General features: G+C 40.6%; 1 protein-coding gene and 1 long non-coding RNA gene across 10 annotated transcripts in view; one reads left to right on the top strand and one right to left on the bottom strand.

Moving 5' to 3' along the window:
* Positions 1-21,122, top strand: part of PHKB (phosphorylase kinase regulatory subunit beta) — a 143,539-nt gene that overhangs the window by 16,410 nt on the left and 106,007 nt on the right. For all 9 annotated transcript variants that reach the window (XM_079988735.1, XM_079988736.1, XM_079988739.1 and 6 more), the window contains 3 exons: positions 6,369-6,458; positions 9,958-10,096; positions 20,338-20,437. In XM_079988735.1, the coding sequence (XP_079844861.1) occupies positions 6,369-6,458; positions 9,958-10,096; positions 20,338-20,437 (329 nt within the window). The remainder of the gene's footprint in view (positions 1-6,368; positions 6,459-9,957; positions 10,097-20,337; positions 20,438-21,122) is intronic.
* Positions 4,246-6,921, bottom strand: LOC307223146. Its single transcript, XR_013841989.1, has 2 exons — positions 6,625-6,921; positions 4,246-4,420 (listed from the first exon to the last, which is right to left on the bottom strand). It is a non-coding gene; the product is annotated as an uncharacterized lncRNA (long non-coding RNA).

Genomic DNA, 21,122 nt, shown 5'->3' with positions numbered 1-21,122 from the left:
TATTTAATGCACTCCTTAAACCTAGAAAGGAACTAATTAATGCCATTTTCCCAAAGCCCTCTTGCATTTTAAACCATCAGGGTTGCAATGCAATGCAGGGCTTTCAGAAGAATGTCTCTTTTCTTGTCTTGCCTTACTATGGATCTAGATTGTATATTTCTGCAGAAGATGTACCCTGACATTATTCTCTGTTTTGTTGGGGTGTTGCATGCAGGCCTGGTGGGCAGCAAAGTAAGCTGCAGCTGTAGGAAGAGAAGGCAGATAGAAATACAGTGGTACCTTGGGTTACATACGCTTCAGGTTACATACACTTCAGGTTACAGACTCCGCTAACCCAGAAATAGTGCTTCAGGTTAAGAACTTTGCTTCAGGATGAGAACAGAAATCGTTCTCTGGCGGCGCAGCAGCAGGAGGAGGCCCCATTAGCGAAAGTGGTGCTTCAGGTTAAGAACAGTTTCAGGTTAAGTACAGACCTTCGGAACAAATTAAGTACTTAACCCGAGGTACCACTGTAGAAGGAATCTTCCTCCATGGAGCAATGCAGCTCCTCCTAGGGAATCCCGGGGCAGAATGGGGCAGCAGCAAGGGTGTAGCCAAGAGGGGAAAGGAGGGAGCTGCCACTATCTTAAGTAAAACAATAGAAATACTTAACTAACTGACCAATCACATTGGTTCTCCCTCCCCCCCCACACACAGAAGGCCTCTCCTCCCTAACAAAGTCCTCCTCCCCTCCTTCCAATAAAAATCCTGGCTACTCCCATGGGCAACAGAGAACTTACTGTCCAAATGGAAACTCTCTCCCTACAAGAACCTATGGTATATATGGATGTGAAGTCTTTTAAATCCTCTGCTGGTTTAGAGTAAAAGGCAACTGTCCTGCTTCACTGACCTTGGTCTTAGCTCATCTCATTGTTTGGGAAAGAAACATTTGAATTTGAATCCAATTGTATCAGGATATTTTGGGGAAATATTTGTGTTTGTTGACTTCATAGTTATTGCTATTTCTTTAAGTGCTTTGTAAGCCTCAAGACCAGAGTGTGTCTTATATTTATATTTTTACCGATGCAGCCCCCCTCCCACGTGGGAAACATTAATTTATACACATTTATTGCTGAACATTGCCTGATGTATTTTGGTCTGTAATGCAAATATGTGAGTTTCAACTAGCTTCAGATGAATTAGGGCAATAGTGGAGCAAGGCAGGCATGGAGGTCTAAAATGTAAACCCTCAACAGGAGAAAAATGCCCAAGTATGAGCTCCCCCATGGTCTTCAAGTATAAAATCTGAAAACTGTGCATTCAAGTAAGAGGAAATTTGCAAAATCACCAGCTGGCATGCTATTATTTTCTTTGTAGATTACACTCAATATCTCAGCTTTACCTGAAATCAAAATACAAATGCCTTCAAATAAACAAATGTATGGTGAATGCACACGTATATTTGTTGTAGCAAATCATGGCTTCTCAGTGTGTGTAAAAGGATTTGCAACATGATTAACTGCAGGTTTCATATGGTTTTTTAGGTAGAATTGCTCTTTATTATGAAACCTCCAGTGGAGGAATGCAGTGGAACCTCCAATCAGTGAACACTCAAGAGCTTGTGTGGTCAAGCAAGCAAACATATTTTAATAAATTAATACAAATCAGAGGCTTCTGTCAATACCTCTTTTCTTTCATAAGTTCTCTTATAAGACACCATGAAAATGGAAGGTGATGTTTCAAGTTAAAAGGATGCAATTTTCTTTGTAAGTGGAAGCAGCAGCACGGAGTAATCAAATTAGATACATCAAAGACTTGAGAGTACATGGCTGATTTCCATTATGTCTCATTGATATGGAATTAGTTTTGTCTAATTTTGAACCTTGAATACTGAAGTGTGCCTTGACTTTGTTTTCCAGTTCTTTTGCATGTGTATTTATGGAACTAGGCTGCATAGAATAGTGAACAATACTTTCTGTAGAGGTGATAGTGTTAATAGCAGTTGTTCTACCTTTATTTTGCTGAATTCGTTTAGTCAGTAATACAGACTCATTTTCTGCTGAATCTTTACAAGGGCTGTTGTTTAATTTGGTGACTTTACTATGTAGCAAACCTTTTCATGTTTGTATTTAGGACTATTCTTTATACATGCTGACTGCGTAAACTGACATCAGGGTTCATTTTAATTAGAATGAATCAGTTGTGTTCATATTAAATAGTCTACAGGATTTCTCAGTATACAAAGTACTGACCAGTTTTCCTAACCATGATAATGATAGCAAAAGCATGTTTTGTGGCTCCTCTCTGTCTCCCTCCTTCCCCCATCAACATGCTAAGTAAATGCAATATAAGAGCTATGCCACTTGTTCTCTTGATCTCAAGTATTGACGTTTTTACAAAAATGTGTCAGCAAGTTAGAGTGGAAATAGATTTTTATTTTTAAAGACATTTGGTTACATTCTGTATAGCTGATTTTTTTTTGGTAAAGCATTGATAGAAAAACTTGTGACTTAAAACTGTTTTTATGCTGAGAGTATAACATTAAGGAATTACTTATTGACTGACAAATAAATGTAAGATGCATACTATATAATTTAACATGTCAAATTTTAGAGAGGTAGTTGTGTTGGTCTGCTTCAGCAAAACCAGCAAAGAATATTGATTTACTGTGGTATAAACTTTTTGTGGGCAAGCTCCATTTCATCATAAACGTAGTGTTATCGCTAGTTGGTAGAGATACCTATTGTCATGAGTGCATGGAGTCTGACCCGGAGGAGGGCATCAGTGGATTGGGAGGTGGAGATCCAGATCCAGGGAAGATCCTGGTGGGCTATCTGGAGAGCAGGCCATCCTGATTCCTGTGACATTGGATGTCCCAGGTGCAAAGTCACAAGCCATTGAGCCAATCCTGGTGCCTTCCTCTGTCAGCACAACATCTTCCCATTTGGGGGAGGCAACTGAGGATACGTTTGACAGCAAGCTGGCTCTCTTGACTCTGTTTCCATCTCCAAGAATGCAGAGGTGACTGTGTCAGTGTGAACAAACCATGTATGCCCAACATTTCCGTGCTTCCCCAGTCCCAAGGTTCAGATTCCATAACCAGCAGAATATGGTTTATACACCAGTGGTTTAAGCACCATATACAGAATATTCTTAATTGCTCTAGCCAAATTTTCCACAGTATGGGAGTTTCAGTCTCTGTTGTGGCAGAGTCTATTATGCCAAGATTGTTATTAAACATAATTGAAGTTTCGTTATATGGAGGAGCTGAGGTTTTCTGGGAGCCATATATATTAGTTCTTAACAAGTCCAGATCAATTGACCAGTTAGCTAAGCTTTCATTAGAGGAATATGTAGCAAAATCTCTTATTTGGGATAAGACATCTCCTTCCCCGTTACTTGCATACGTGCTATATAAAGGACCAGGGTTGTCCTTATAAGACATATTAATTACACCTTGCTGCAATTGGTTTGTAGTTAACTCTGCCTCCCTTGATCCAGTTGCTGAGTCACAATAGTCCAGCATAGATTTCTGGACTAAATTGGCAATGGAGTGCTGGACGATTTATCTGAAGCACTGAGGTTCTGTGCTCATGTAGTCACCATGTGAAAACCATGTTAAAACAGTTGCTCTCCCAGCATCTGTCCTTCAATTAAAACATATGACTTTTAAGCCCATATAAAAGTAAAACAGATATGCTCCTAGCCTGTATGTTGCATTTAACATTAACTGCTGAGCCAACTGACTTTAAAACTTTAACATTATTAAAAATAAAACAAATTAAAAGTAGAACAGACTGCAGAATTCAAGGACAAACAGCCTTACTCATTGCCATCTTTACCTGGAAGAACAGCACCCTATTTTGCTCATAAGATGCTATCACAAACCATATTTTAGTCCTGATTTGTAGGGCAACTAGCATGCAAAACCTATAGCTTGCCAAGTGTGGATGGTTTGGCAAACTGTGATTTGTCAAGGACCCAGAATTAAGTTAATCTGTTGTTGTATGCAAGGGGAGGGGAATGTAGAAGCACTTAAGTCTGCTTGTGCATGTAACGTTATACCATAGTTTGGCATTGCATCTAAACCACATGTTTACTTGTTCTAAATCAATCCATTGTTAGTGCTTCACATAGTTAATCTTTTACTCTACCTCCATTGAAAAAATGAGCACGAAGCATCAAGCTTAATTAGAGAGGCGTCCATCTTTATAGCCCATATACACAAGCTATGAATATATTATTCAAGGAACAGACTTTAAAAAATATATTTAGCTAGTTACCGATTTGTAATTAGCCTCTTGATTTTAATGAGCAAGGTTGGCAATACAAAGGCAAAGTGAAGTGGATGGAAGCACAAACAGTTCTATTCTTCACAATTATAGAAACAATAATAAAATCAACCTTGACACTTCATCCAGTACCTGAAGTTCTTTATCTCCTATAAAGAAAAAAAATGAAATTATTGCATACACTTTTATTTAGAACTAATAAGTTTTCAGACGTTGAAGGAAATAATATAGCTATCGTTATTGTAAAGGTGTAGAATGGATGTTTGTCTTTTCTGTGCAGTTGTGTTACATTATAAGGCTCTGCAAATAATTATCCAAATAATTATTCTTTCTGGTGAAAACTGATTGCTGAAGAAAAATACTGCAAGGTAGTAAACATAGTTACAACTTGCTGTTGCGGTTTTGGTCTTGGTTGACGCCTGCCTCCTTAGCCAGCCTGACTGGATGTAAACAAGACTAGCCTAGAGGCAGCATGCAATGGCCGACAGACCCATCTGATCCTTCTCTATCCTTTCCCTGACTGTACAAAGAGCAGAGGTAGCTGGTGGGTGGCTCTTCTAAGCAGAGCAGCAGAGTAAGGGCGGAAAAATGAGGCAGAGGGAGCATTGCTGGGTTTCCTAGAAGCTGACTGAGCACCCTCCTTGGGGCAGCCAACCTCCAAGAGGGGAACACACTGCAGGTAAGCCGCATGCTGAGAGCCCAGTGGTGAGCCAAGGCCCAAGAGAAGAAACTGGTGCTGCATTGCAGGCTTGGGGTAGAGTGCCGAGGAAGGTTAGTGTATTAGCCAACTGAATAAAACCCTTCGTAGAATAGGGACTATAGCAATAGCAAGCTTTCCCCGGACTAGAGAAAGGAAGTGGGGTTCTGAGGACTTGTCTGTTGTAATCCACTCCCAGTGGTACATCTCACAGCCCTTATTCTCCCGCTCTCTTCAACTGGTTCATCTGGAGAAGGGGGAACTCTTACTCACCCTTCTATTCATTACCATGTGGCTCAGCTACTTTTTAGATGGAGCACTGACTGCTATTATGAGGAACTGAAACATTTGTACTTTGTAGGTAAATATGCTGTTTTCAGGTGGTTTTTAGTAATCACGGTATCTTGGACGCCTTGGGTTGCATTCATTGTCAAGCTGTCACATGTGTTCTGTCTGTTCAGGCATATCCACTTGCCAGATAGAACGAGCCACTCTCCCTTCTCCCCTGTGTGTTCTTGTAGGGGTTTTCCCCCTCCACCTGAGTCAATTGTGGGGGCAGGATGGGGGCAGGCTGGTTACGCAAGCGAAAGCTCTTGCGCAAGGCTTCATTTGATGGATTCATTTGGTGAATTCTGCTCCTAGTGTACCAAATTTCAGCATTCTGTCTGTTGTGGAAGTACCCCCACTTAAAAAAAGAAATTCCCAGATGGGATTTCCTGTACTAAAGCTTAGTTCATCCTGACTCCTTTAGCTGTTTTAGAAGGAATACACAGGGATAGGCCCCGTTTTGACTGTCCTTATCCATTCGGTTTTAAAAAGTTGAAGACCTAGGATTATTTTTTAAAAGGAGAATAATGTGGTATTTTGTGAGGAAAATTCAGAATTTTAAATTGGTCTATACTTTTAATTTCATTTATTCAGGTTTGCACAAATTTTATTTATGTTAACTTGTGTTACATTTGTACATCTGGAGTTCCTTTTGTTTGTCAATTTTCTGCATTGTAGTAGTCCAGTGATTAGATACAAAGAATTGGATATGAATATGAGGCTCTATTCCAACACACTCTTGGGGTGGGGGCCTTTTCAGCTGTGGTACCCAAGATCTAGAAGGTTTGCCTGGCCCCTTCACTATTTGCTTATAGATAGACTGCTTCTTCAGCAAGCTTTTCAGTAGCTTATCCACATTATTTTATGTTACTATAGGCTTTTTAAAAATCTTTTCAAAATATTGTTGCTGGTTTATCCTTTGTAAGCCACCTTGGCTGTTAGAAAGGTGAAGTATAAAAACTGAACATGCATACACGAAAATGAATAAAAGGGCATTCTTGACAATATCTTTATGGTTTAATTTCATGTTACTGCTGTAATTCTAATCAAGGTGTTATAATCTCTTCCTTTAGGTTCTGTATATGAACCCCTTAAAAGCATTAACCTTCCCAGGCCAGATGGAGAAAGTCTGTGGGATAAGCTGGATAGTTACTATCGGATAGGTAAGTCAAAGGAGAGGCAATTTGTTTTGGAAGTAATATGTTTACTTTTTGTGAACGTAACTTATTTAAACAATTAGGAAATCACAATTTTTGTGTCTCATCCTGTGGAACCATCAGTATTGGTGAAAATTCAAATGTTCTTTAAATGGTTTGGAAACTTGAATACCTTAGGGAAGGACTACCTCCTCCCATTTATCTCCATTCTGATCCATGTTGAAGGTCTTGCTCTGGGTTCCACCAGCTGAGGACAAGAACAGGACCTTTATGATGTCAACACTGTGAAATGTCCTCCCCCAGGGAAGTCTGCCTGGTCCCTATTTTGTTGTTGTTGTTGCTAATCTTCTGTCACAGTTAGCTGTTTAAGGAACTTCCTTTGGGGGCAAATGGACCTGTGCTTTCCTCTCTCTGCTATGTTGCTGGGCAAAATACCCTAGTTTCTTGCTGATTTCTTTCTGCTTATATATTAGCTGTGCTTTATGTATTTCTTATTGTTTTATTGTTTTACTTTATTTCCCCCCTCTTTTACTGTCAGCCGCTTTGCCTTTATTTTTTGAAAAGTAAAAGAAGTAATTTGAATACAGAGTTCTATGTTCTTGTAATATCACTGGGATCATGAAAAGTACAGGTGTTTACATTGTAGCAATGCTCACCTGTTTTCACATATTCAATCAAAAGTACCATGTAGATCAGGGGTCGGCAAAATTTTTTAGCTGCAGGCCGGTCCACTGTCCCTCAGACCTTGTGGCGGGCTGGAGAAGCGGCAACGGGGGGGGGGGGTTAGAGCTGGAAGAAGAGGCGAGGGGGGCAAGTAGCCCTCCTCCCCAACCCCAGCCGCTGCGCTTACCTTACCTGGGGCTGCCGCTGCCACTGCCACCACCGCTGCTTCTCATGGGTAGGCAGAGAGAACTTGTCCACTCTACTCTCTGGCCCACAGGAGCACCAGGGGGGTGGCGGTGGAGGGAAGATGAGCGACGCGAAAGGACTGGCTCCAGAGAGGGCATGCTTAAAATGGTGCTCAGCCCAGCTCCCTTCCTCCTCTAGGCAGAGCAGGGAGAAGCCAGGAGGAGGAGGGAGGAGGCGCCACCGCGGTGTGTGTGTGTGAGAGAGGGAGGGGGGGAATGGAATGGCGCAGGGGGGGAAATGGTGCAGCCCGAATGAACAGAATCCCCATGCCGATCCATGGACAGCCCGCAGGCCGGATCCTGAAGGCAATTGGGCCTGATCCAGCCCGTGGACCTTAGTTTGCTGACCCCTAATGTAGACTAAGATTATATTTGTTCAGGACTGAACATTGCTTATATTCAGGGACATTCAGTTGTTCTGCCACGTTAAATCTATTAAGGCAAATAAGCAACCAACAGTGAGACATACGGCCTGCTCAAATGTGCTGTGTTTTCAAGCAGTGAATGCCTACCCATTTGTTTGAATCCTGCCAGAGTAGGATTCCACTAGAGCAGCGAGCTTAATTATTCAGTGGCAAAAAATAAGCAATGACAGTGTAACCTCAAAAAGTCAAGCAGATGCACTTGTACAGTGTGTACAACACTACCTTCAAATAGAGGTTCTCACACAGACCATCCAGTTTAAATTCTAAAACTTGGCAATGGCTAACTTTGCTGCTCCTTGCTATCCTTTTCATAATTATTCAAAAGTATTCATAATTATTCAAAAGTATTCATAATTATAAAAGCAGTTGTTTCATAATTACTCAAAATTGACAGCCTACTCTAGAAGGAAGTGCCTTCGCTTGAGTGACCCAGCTGGCAAAGTTCAAATGTAAAGAATTTGTATCTTAAACTTCAAAATATTTTTAAATGAATGTTCATTTTTTATTATGGCAGGTCAGATAAAGAAAGAAGGGCAGGGGGAATTCTGAGCAGACAGGTCTGCTGACTTATTGTGCTTGGTAGCTGTTGTGGCCAGATTATGGTGTCCATTACAGTGATGGACAGCTTCAATTGGTTGCACCAATTTCTCTCCCTCCCTTGGCAAGCCAGAATGACTGAGGTGTGCCTGCCACCTTTTTTTTTGCTACCAGTCTTGGCTCCTTTGACATGTGGCATTGTGAAATTGTGACAATACCCACTTGGATATTGTTGTGATAAGGCAATGAAACACGAGTGCTGCTAGGGAAATAACACCAAGGACTGCGGGGCTTTTTTGCCTCTTTCTTCTCAGCGCAGTGGATTGCATCCCACCCCAAGTTACTCCCAATGGTGATATGGGACATGGTGTTGTGGCAGGAGGGGCTACAGGCAGAGGAGAAAATCAGAAGAAATTGGGCATCTGTTTCTCCAATTCAGATAGCACAAGAAGCTCTTTGGAGCCCAGTTGTAATGATGAAGTTGATATTATTTGAGAAACAGCATATTCAAACAAACACGTTTTTCCTTCTCTGAGCAAGATTCCAGTTCATTTTACAATCTATAATACATTAAACAAATCCATCATTGTTTTTCATCTGTCTCCCAATATAGAAGTTATAAAATGACCTTCTAAAGTAGTAATGGGCTGTTCTTGGAACCTCTAGCCTAGTTAAAATAAACTTTAAAATACTATCGGTAGAACTTCCTTGAGAATAATTAAAATTTATGGTTTTCATTGCTTGTAGGCATTTTATATAAATGCTGAATAAAAGTTTACTTGTAAAGAGAGAAGGGACTGAAGACTATCCACAGAGTAAAAAAGATTTTTGTTTTAATTTCCCCCCAGAAGCCATAATTGAACCATAAATAGCTTTCACATGGAAGGGCATTTCTTCAGTATTCTGTTCTGAGGTACCAATAATGCTCTGAATGTGATTGTTCAATAACTAAACTCTCTATAAATCATAAAAAGTGGAAGAATCTAAACTAAAGGTGTTATAAAGAGCACAGTAAGATTACATTACATTAGAAACACAAACTGGATAAAACAGACATAGACATGGCCGACTCTGCACATGATGCATTGTAATATATATATATTTGCTACTGGGCAGGATGAGCAAGTGTTAAGGAGGATTTCGCCTCTTATTAGGTGTTGAGGTATGCTAAAATATGTGGTATAATGGCAGTTTGTTTCCATGCAGTGTTCCAAAGGAACTGGGAGTTGTATCTTTGTTCAGGGACTGAAAATTCTGTGATAGCATTCTCTAGGCATCTCATAGAACTAGTGTCCTCAGGGTTCCTTGAGGGGATGCTATTACAGTTAAACTGCTTTTTGTAGTGTAGACAAAGCCTAGGAACAGCAATCAACAGATGTTGCCAAGAACAGATCCAGAGCAAAAGGCACAAAGGATAAACAATAGAGAAACATGGGGAAATGGTGAAAACTGATATGCAGTTTTGTATGTGCATCTTTTTCCTTGCAACATCATTAACTTATTTATTTTTTCCCACTTTTCCTTTTCCATGTTATCTGGTTTTTGCAGGTCGTATTCCTTTGTTTTAAAATACTGTACTTTCTGAAACTGGAATAAATTTGAAGTAATAGTAATAATTGTTGTTTATCTTGGCAGTCAAGTCAACAGTGTTACTTTTCCAAAGTCCAACCACTGGCCTCTTTCCTACAAAGACACTGGGCGACAACCAAAGGGCAAAAGTACATGACAGTCTTTACTGCGCTGCCTGCGCCTGGGCCCTGGCACTTGCATACAGGTAAAAATGGATACGTTCTTGTTTGTGTGGTCCAATGCACTTAAGTTACTAGTCCACTAAAATGTTTAGTGACCAGCCTTCCTTCCTTCTTATGCTAAAAAGGCATTTGTGGCAGTGGAGTGGAGTGGGGGGTGGGGTGAGCAGCCACCACAAAGTTTTGTAAAATTTATATGCACTATGTCTCAGGTTGTTGTATTATAATCATTGTCTTTTGCCCGGCAAATCTTAGCAACCCAGAATCTCCTCACTAGATTTTAGCATCACTTTTATCCATGGAAAATCATTAAGGTCAACTACCTTGGCTTCTGTAAGCAGTAGCAGTCATTCTTACATAGCTGATTGTTGGCTTGGCAATCTGCATCTTGCATCTAAAAATTCATGTTGCCTTTCCTCATTTTCAGTTTCTTGAGTCATTCTTGAGACCATTTCAGTAAGCACCAAGTAGCTAAACTATGCAGACTCACAGCAGTATACATCCAGTAATAAAACATTCAAAAGTAATATTTGAAAATACCCAAATAACTCAAAACACCCATTAAACTCTTTTACAACTGAATAAAACAGTTAATTTATGTAATTAATGTACATCATTATTATACATTGAAGAAATTTGATCAGCAGAGTTCCATGCCAGTCATCAAAAACTGACCCCAATTTCTCCCCCATCCTTAATTATAGAGGCTGTTTCAGCAAATAGAGCTGCCTTGTCTGTCAAATATTGGCACTCTCTATGTAACAATAATATTAATTTTAAAAACACTCCAATAGTTCATTTTCTTAAAAGGAAAATAAAGCTTTTGAAAACCCTAATAGCTAGCACTTGATTTTCTAATCATAGTCTTGCAGCGCTACAGAACTGCTTCAATTTCAATCCTTTCTGTGTGTCTTGTGTGTGGAGATACTTTCCTATAGGAAAACTTAAGCATCTGGGTAGGGGAGAACTAGTGCTTGTGTGAACTAGTGGTACATATATGTGTGTCCTGGTCTTAAAAAAGGTAAAGGTAAAGGTACCCCTGCCCGTACAGGCCAGTCTTGACAGACTCTAGGGTTGTGCGCTCATCTCACTCTAGAGGCCGGGAGCCAGCGCTGTCCGGAGACACTTCCGGGTCACGCGGCCAGCGTGACGAAGCTGCTCTGGCGAGCCGGCACCAGAGCAGCACATGGAAATGCCGTTTACCTTCCCGCTAGTAAGCGGTCCCTATTTATCTACTTGTACCTGGGGGTGCTTTCGAACTGCTAGGTTGGCAGGCGCTGGGACCAAGCAACGGGAGCGCACCCCGCCGCGGGGATCCGAACTGCCAACCATGCGATCGGCAAGTCCTAGGTGCTGAGGTTTTACCCACAGCGCCACCCGCGTCTCTGACCTGGTCTTACACCCGGTCAAACTATTTGCCCAGGTTTGCCTGCTCTGTTTGGCAGTTGCTTGCCAGAGTCTTAAGCAGAGATATTTTGCGCGCTTTTCTGCTAGATCCTTCTCGCTTGAGATGCTGAGGGTTGCATTTTGGACCTTCTGCATGCAGTGCATGTGCTCTACCGCTGAGCTTTGGTCCCTCCCACACTTGGCAGATATACCTATTACGTTGGGAGCGTTAGTAGAATAGGTAGGCATTAATGTCTGCAGACTAATCAGACTTGATCATCCTCTGGCTTTCTACTACAAGTGCCACTGCATGTCCTCTGCCTCTTTATTAGAACGATTCAGCTTCCAGAAGTCTTCACCTCATTCCTTCCATGTAGTTTTTAGTTAGGCTTCCTGACTAACTAAAATTTAGGCTTCCATGTAGGCTTCCTGACTATTTCCTCCACGTGAAAATGTGGCAAAAGGGGCTGCCTTTACCACAATCAAGAGATGGGAAATGTGCTCCCTCTTTCCCCAGCCTTACACATAGGAGATACATTGGCACCAGTGTTAAATTTGGTTAAGCAGGTTCCACACCTAAGCAGAATTCTTAACCAGTGTTTTGGTCCAGTTGTATTCAGCAGTACTTTCCTTTGAGTGGATTTGGTTAGGATTGTGTCGTATGAGTGTTTAAAAGGTTTAAATTGGTTTTTTGTTTGTTGTATAAGTAATGTATCATGTATACTACTTTGTGAGGATATGTTCGTGAAAATCAAAATATAATTTATGAAATAAATAAATAGAACATTTCCCCCAGGTACCCTAGACTAGAGGGCTTTGTTTGTTTGTTTGTTTTGCAGGTGTTTATGTTTGCTTTCTTAGGTGGGTTCACATTCAGTTGTGGTGTCCTCCACCTGTAGCCCATTGTGTTGACACAAACAATGTATTTCTGAACAGAGCCTGTTAAACCTTTTGAGTCAAAATGTGTCCTTGGGCAGCTCCTGCTGTTAATTCTTCCACCTATGTAAGAATGAATAAAAACAGCTTTGTTGTCTACACATAGTTGAAAGTTGTTGTTTTGTGTGATTTTGGCTCATTGGATATCTTTAGTGGTGCCTTGGTGCTAGAATTCAGAAATTAATGGCAAATTGAAATAATGGAAAACAACTCAGTCTTGAAAAAGGAGATGAATATATCAAATGGAAAGCAGAAATAAATGTATCATAATTAATGTATGATACTTTACTACATTGCATAATTAAATATGATGAAACTGTCTAAATTATAAATGATGAGCAATTGTAGCTATAGAAAGATTCATTATAGGGTGGTGTTACCATAGTAACTAGTGAGAATACTTTAAAATATGAATTAGTTTTACAGTGCATCAGTGTTCAATAAATATTTTTCATCTATAAAATAGGATCTATTTTAACCATAATTTTAATTCAAACCAAATTACCTCTCCAGGTGTATAAAGTATGGAACAGAAGTTAACAAAATGAGAGGCATAGGATGATAATTGAGCTGTGCAAGGGCTCCAGCATACCTTTCCCAAGTTTGGTGGTTTGTTTTCCTTTGAAGCAGTTCAGAGAACTAAATCACAGCTGTAGTAGTATTGGAGCTGCTACCCTGTGAGGTCTTCAGCTCTGAAAATGAATGCATCACTCGGGGAGGACCAGTAAGATGGTTTCTTGCCAAAGAATGTTGGAGGATGAGTGGCATTCATGTGAGAAGGAACCATCTCATTGACTCCACCTAGATGGTTCTTTTTTTCAGACACTCCCAGGGCAGCATAGGATTGTTCCTTGGGGAAGTGGTGGGCCTGAGCTGCTGCAGGTGGAGTTATTTGGGCCAAAGCATTCTAAGGTTGGAGGAGAGCACAGCAAAAAGGTAGTGTTGAGGGGTTAGAGCAGATGAGGAAGTCCTTGTCGGCTTTCCAGAGGACACTGGTTTGGCCACTGTGGGAAACCAGATGTTGGACCACCGAGTCTGATACAGTGAGGCTCTTCTTGTGTTCATTACAACTTTTGGGAGAGAAGAGGAAGAGCTAGAAGCAACTAAAGCTGGGCTGGGGACTGATCCCATGGATTAAAAAGTCTGAGAGAAACTGGAAAAGCCATTAAGAAATGAGTTTGTGGACCTCTAATATGTTTCCTTCATGGATTTTGAACACTTGACAAGAGTCCCTTCTTTGCATGCCTTCCATCTTCAGCTTGAGAAAGTACATGTGTGGTTGTGCAAGGAGGGTGTCATTCAAACTTCACTTGCCCCATGCCTAGAAAGCACAGGTCTTATAGGTTTCCTGCTTCTCCTTTTCTAGGCATGGGTCTGAGCGGTTTTCCATTTGCCCTGCCACTTTCCCTGGGAAAACCCACTATTTGCTCCTGAATTGGAACAAACATCAATCTGCAGAAAACTTGAATGACATTTGCTCTCATTCTGCAGTAAAGAGCGGCTTTCACCAGGGGAAAGTGGTTGGACAAGCGGAAGTGTGGATGAGCCCAGTAGCAGAGAGAGAGAGGATCAGTGGTCCACACATCATCAGAGATTTGATTTGGCTAAGCCATTCATCTTTCAGCTTTTTAATTCTGTTAGGTAATGCAAACTAAAGCAAAATGGTGTGCACCCTTACGTTAGCCATGTGTGGAAGCACGAAGTGGGAGCTGTTGTCACAAGTACAAATATCTGTGGGAGGGCACAGGTATTTGCCTGAGGTCAAATGCCCATGATTAAATGATTCAAATCAGTGTGTCTTGTGTTCACACATACAGCTGAATTATTGTCTGGGTATCCCACAGTGGCTGCTTAAAAGCTTGTTTCTCCACAACATGTTATGCAGTCCTCTGTTTCCTCTGACCCATGAGCTTTTATGGATTTCTAGAGGTTTAAAATGCATCTAAAGCCCTGAATACCAGTGTGCTTTTAGACACAATGGCTGTTGGTTTCATGTCATGTTTGGATTTACTGGTGATCACTTGGGATTTGAAACCTGTTACATGTACCTTTTACTAATGCTTCTGTGTTCTTGTTTTTTGTATACCTTTTAACACTTCTGTGTTCCTGTCTTCCTAGAAGAGACAACTTCCTTTTTTGTTTCACAGACAAGACAGTAGTTCTAAATTCTCCATTGTGTTGGCCTAACACTCAGTCTGGCCATGCTACTTTTCATGAGCTTTTTCCAGAACGACTAGAAGAGATTATGTGTATTCTCCTGGAAACATAATTTTGAAACCTTTTTAGTTATGTTACTTTCCCTGTCCAAGAATCAAGTAGGTAGCCATGTTGGGCTGATGCAGACGACACAAATAAATAAGTAAGTAAGTAAGTAAGTAAGTCAGTCAGTCAGTCAGTCAGTCAGTCCAGTAGCACCTTAGAGACCAACTAAGTTTGTTCTGGGTATAAGCTTTCGTGTGCATGCACCAGAACAAACTTAGTTGGTCTCTAAGGTGCTACTGGACAATTTTTTAATTTTTTTAAATTTATCCTGTCCAAGAAGTTAGATCAAGCACTCAGTCCCGAGGGCAGGCAACTGCCTTTGGGAGGCTGGCAGAGTGAAGGGAAAACACATAATCTAGTGTTTTCCCTTCATGCTGCCAACCTGTGGAAAGTTAACAAATTTTTGATTGACCTCGTGGTGTAACTTGACTCCATAGGCTGGGAGGATAATATTCTATTTTTCCTGCGTATCTGTTTCAGCTGAAACTGCTTGTTGTTCCCACCCCTGATCTGCAGCTAAACTTGAGTTCCTGTGGTTTCTCTGAAATGGTGTGTCATTTTGGCAGATGTGGGCAGGTGATTTCATTCACCTAATTTTAACTGTACAATTTTGATTCTTAATTTGGAAGAATTTGAGGTCTTCAAGCACATATTTCAACACTTCCCACAGAAATAGATTGTCATTTTTACTATATTAAAAAAATGCAACCTTTTCTACAAACTCTTAAAATGCAATTTAAACTAGTAGTTCACCTGTTATCTTTGTCCAATTTACTCTAACTTACACTTAAAAGAAATTCCCCTACCTCAAGTTAAGAGTATTTTCAAACTTTAATAATTTTCCATCAAAATCTTCTTTAGCATGGTATAATGCACACTTGTCATTTGTTATCGTTTTAATTTACGTTTTACATTCAGTGTTCAAAATCAGCATATATGGTTTTGGAAGCTCCAGCCTCATTTAGTGGTTGATTAAATATCTGGTGCCATTCACAGTATCATTTTTATAGACATAATTTCCTCTTCCAATTCCCACTACCTACTCATTTAAATAGGTTCGACCTTCATGTTCTTTGAAGGATGCCTTCATATTGAAGAAGTTATGCATGTACCATTTTGGGGATTCAAGTGTGGTTTGTATCCAGAGCGTTGCCAGTATGGTTTTGCTCATGCTTCCCACTGAATTATTAATCCCTTTTAACATTTATTTAATTATCTGAGGTCATGCCCTATTGCAGTTCATGAATTTTGTACTTTATTTCAAATGTCAGATTTTCAGTACCACTGTCAGGGTTTAAAGTGGGAGTCCAGTATGCCCTTTACCTGCTGCCATTTCAAAGATTTGAGCCTTTTCAGGAAGGTCAGCACTGCCTGGAGTCTCTGGTTCAAGTTTCAGATAGTGTTCTCATATCCATAAAGGAATGCAAATGAATATTAAAGGCCTTTCTCACATTACCTTATTGGCATGGGATCAAATCTCTAGATCACTACAGTGACTCCTCCCCATGTCAGCATCTCCACTCCCAGAAACTGTCACTGTGATGATATGTGGAGAAGCCACAGCGTGAACTCTTTCCACATGGCCTGAAGGATGTTACCCACACTGAAACAATTTCCACACTCTATATGCAATGGCTGTAGCTCAATATTCTGTGTCTGCTAGTGGACAGGTGAATTCTAATGTTGTGCAACAGAGGAACCCAGTGCAACAGTTGTACTGGTGATCCATCTAACTCAGTATGTTTACACTAATTTAGCAGCAGCTCTCTGGGATTTCAGGCAAGAGTCTCCCCCAGCTCTACTTTGAGATGCCAGGGATTGAACAGGTGACATTCTGCATGCAAAGCAGATGTTCTACTGCTGAACTATGGCCCATCCCCAAACTGATTGTGCGATCTATTGCACAGTAAAGTTAACAAATCACAAGTACCCTTATGCATTCTCTTGTGCATCTGAGTTCTGCTAGTGCAAAACATTTCGCTAGCAGAACAAGTATACTGCTAAGTTACTTTGACTTCGTACAACATTGAATACAACCATGTCTTTTTTTGCGTCTGCCTGTAGTTTTGGATGGTGTCTGTGGGTTTTTTAAAAATAAAACACCCATACGTTAGCAATGACCTGTTCAAGAATATTGTGTGCTTTAATGGACTTCTGGGAAGATTTTGCTTCTGCTTCCAGTACAGCTTAGACAGGGATAAACCATTCTACAGCAACCAAGGAATTTGATGATACAGTGGTGCCTCGCAAGACGAAAAGAATCCGTTCCGCGAGTCTCTTCGTCTTGCGGTTTTTTCGTCTTGCGAAGCAACCCTATTAGCGGCTTAGCGGATTAGCGCTATTAGCGGCTTAGCGGCTATTAGCGGCTATTAGCGGCTAAGCGGCTATTAGCGGCAAAGCGGCTTAGAAAAAGGGGGGGAAAGCGAAAAAAATCGCAAGACTCGCAAGACGTTTTCGTCTTGCGAAGCAAGCCCATAGGGAAATTCGTCTTGCGAAGCGCCTCGAAAAATGGAAAACCCTTTCATCTAGCGGGTTTTTCGTCTTGCGAGGCATTCGTCTTGCGGGGCACCACTGTATGAACAATTGGGTTAATGCTTGAAAATTTCTTTATGGTTCATTCAAAAAGGTGTTTATCTCCTTAAAATACTGCTTCCCTGTGGTCATCAAACTCTGTATTCTTTTTCTAATGTGTGCTACACAGGAAGGTGGTGTTAGTTTAACTGATATATTTATGAGGGAAGAAAAATGACTTGGGAATGCTGAATAATTTACTCCTATATCCAGTCAGCATCACACAGTAGGGAGATAATTTCTTCTTCTTGAGCATTGCTTCAGATCTGCTAGATTTTCATTGAAGAGCTAATTATAATTTTGTTTTCCTGCACAGACTTTGCATCAAGTGTGGATGATCTCTGTGCCAAACAACTTATATGCCAATGAAATCTTTTTTTTCTTCCTGGTTTAAACTTAGACTTTGTTGTTTTTGAAAGCTGGATAGCTCTATCAGTGCCTTCTCTTGAAATATTCATTTGCCACTGTTTGATTCCTCCGACTGTTTTTTTCCTCTTGGTGAACCTACTCACCTTTTAAAAGCCTGTCCTATTCTCTTTTTTAAATGACAGCTCTGTCTGAAGTACCCTTGGTAACTGCAAATCAAAACCCAAAGGTTCTTAACCAGCAGAGTACCTCCTAAGGAGTTCCATTTAATTACAAGATAGAAATGTCAGCTTTTAGAATTTATATGTTTAATTTCATTCCACTGCTTCTAAAAATATTATAAAACACTTAGTAATAAATGCAGTTACTGAACATATTAAAACTGGTGAATAAAAGGTAGCCAGAATGTCTCCTGCGTTCTGTTACTTGTGCCTCTGGAAGGAATCCTTGACATCTTCCTTTCATTATAGCTTTAATTCCTTCTCCCCATGGGATTCATGCAGAACTAGGTAGCGATGATCTGAAGGTTTGTGCAGATGTTACTTTTTCTTTCTATGTTGTCAAAAGAAACAAGATCTTCCTAGAAGCTTTCCCTACTCTTCGGTGAGAGCTTTTGCTTTGATTTCCTGTGTGTTCTCTCCACCTTTGTTGCACAGCTCACACAAGTAGTATTGAAATAAGTCTTAAAGTGAGTGCACAGTTGCACAGTACTCAGTTCTGGCCTTAGACTCTCTTACACTGTGGTGATTGAAAGCATTCGTGTAGCACAGAGAGAGGGAAACCTTTTCAACCCAAGGATTGCATTCCTTCATGTGGAAACTTTCGGGCAGTGCATGCTAGTGGTACGCAGGGATCAGAGGCAAAAGTGGGCAGAGCAATGGATGCAGGTCCTTTGTACAAAAGTCAGATTCCCTATGTTTGTTGGAGGTTTCTGGCACCTGCACATATTACACCAGTCTCTATCCAGGCAAGAAAGATTATCACACTTCACAGACATATATTTATGACAAGCAGAGACACTTGTGAAGGGTGTGAAGCTGGGGCTAGGGAGTGTGGCGTGCAGAGAGTCATAAAGGCCAGATAGAGAGACCCAGAGGGCCACATTTAGCCCCCGAACCTCAGTTTCCCCAGCCTCCAATATAGTAGAGCAACAGTGATTTTTAACTTGCCTGGTGCTTAAGATTTACTAATGCAGGGCACTGTTATTAATTATTACATTTATATCTCACCTTTCGTCCAATGAGGCATACATGGTCTCCACGTCTCCAACTCTTCAAGGTAGGTTAGGCTTAGAGATGGTGACTGGCCCCCAGGCAAGCTAATGAACTTCATCACCAAGTCGGAATTCGAAATTTGGTCTCCCAGGCACTAGCAGACTACCACCGTCTATATTTTATGAGAATATAATACCAGGAGTGTCAATAACATGGTGTGTCCATATAGTTCAGGGATTATTCCAGCAGCATTTTCTGTCCCCATCCTTGTTTTACCCTTCGGCCACCACCTACTAGGCCACAGCTTCCACTGGTGAAATCTCTCATCTGGGACAAAAATGGGGAACAGTGCAGTTTAATCTCACTCATCCCATGAGTGCTTGCTGGCACTTGGCAGTCCCAGTACTGTGCATCTTTTTGCAAACTGCGTTGAGAGCCTTCTGGGTCTTCAGTCTGAGATTTGCATGTTCTAAATAAATAAACAAATAAAATGGCTCAATTGTACTTTCAACCCTATAAGTCTGCATATCAGCCATTGTTCCCTAATCCTGCATATCTCTATGCATCACATATTTTCTCCTGTCATTTTTGGTTTCCGCTTTCTGAGCCATTGGTAATCCAGGTAATGCATTAAATTTTAAGGAGCTCACATGCTATACAGTAATTGCATTAACAGGCCAAGGAGGAGGGATGAGCCGTATGTTTGTGGGTATGTTGAAGGCTGAATGCCACTCCGCAAGCTAATTTTCCTGGCATTCTAAGTGTCCTGAGCAAATCCGTTGAGTGTATTAAGGTGACAGCTAACTGTATTAATGCCTTAATCACACATGACACCACCCCTAACACTATGATGACACTGAAGTACACCAGGTGGGTGGAGCCTTTTAATGAGAGGGCAAGGCTTTTGTAAGGACACTGCGAATCATACTGGCATGAGAGGCAGAAGATGCAATGGCCTGTTTCACAGTACTGTCCCCAGAAGTAATACAAAGGAATCTGATGCATTATGCTCACTTCATACTGTTTAGAAATGATTAGCAACATTGCAAACCATCAATATGTCACAGTTATTTGTCAAATAAAAATATTGTTTCTGCTTGTCCTTTGATGATTCAAAATTATTTGGATTTACTTTCTTTAAAATTTGTTTTAAACTTTTTAGTACTGTATTCTAAATTGTTGCAACTCACCCTAGACCTTATGGTGAAGGGCAAGTAATACCTTGAAATAATGATGATGATAATCGAAACTAGCAAATAAAAGGGTATCAAGTTTGTGGGCAACTTTTATTTGACTTCATTTCCTGAAACCTAGACATAGTGTTTGATTATTATTATTATTGTTATTATTTTTTTAAAAAACCTATTGGCTTTATTGTGGCAAGGTTGATAAGGCCTGAGTGTATCAGACTTTGCTGGTGCCACTATATAAAGCATTCTTAATACTTAATTATCAGGAAAGGGATGCTGGTACCTTTTACTTCCTTCTGAATGCATTTCCAATTTGTTTCACGGGTTATCTCTCTTACCCAGGCGTATTGATGATGACAAGGGAAGGACCCATGAGCTGGAGCATTCTGCTATAAAATGTATGCGAGGAATTCTCTACTGCTACATGCGCCAGGCTGATAAGGTAAAACTCTGCAATGTGGACACAAGCACACACTTAATTCTAAAGGATTAAGTTAATTGTAAGCATTAAAAATGTTCCGACTGGGAATCAAATTAAAAGGGCAGTGGGTGTAATGCCACAATGCAGCCTGCTAGGAAAGGTCAGTTCCCAGGCTCTGGGCCCAATGCGTTTAAAAGCTGAAGGCAAAGAAGTGCCTGATGTTGTAAACGAACAACTGAATATATGACAGAAATCCCATCTTTCAGTTGCTCTTGGAACTTAAGCAAACAACAGACGGGAGCTTGCTGGTTTAAGTAATGTTGAAAATGCAAAACAAGCTGGAACACTATGGAAAACATATACAACTGTTTTGGTATTTTAACTTTGGTATGTTTTAAAGGATTGTTCTACTCCCCCCCCCCCCGCCCCCATTTTCTTATTTTATCCTTTTATAAACTGCTTTGAGCTTTGTTGTTTTTACGATCAAGTGGTGTGTAAATTTCATGAAATAAATAAATCTATCAAATTATAGAGTTGGGAAATTCCCCCCGCCCCCGAAAACTGGTTTTGACAAGACACTAGAAGCTCCCTCCTTGTTGTCTTTCAGCCAGCAGGTGAAGACTGTTTTATTCTAACAGTCTTTTGGGGACTGACTTTTTTTTAAAGGAAAGGATTATTAAATAGTGCTGTGCTGTTTTTACTCTCT

Source organism: Podarcis cretensis (assembly GCF_951804945.1).
Source record: "Podarcis cretensis genome assembly, chromosome: 8".
Lineage (NCBI taxonomy): Eukaryota > Metazoa > Chordata > Lepidosauria > Squamata > Lacertidae > Podarcis > Podarcis cretensis.
The sequence above is the reverse complement of the archived record's forward strand: the minus strand, read 5'-3'. Positions and strand labels throughout refer to the sequence as shown.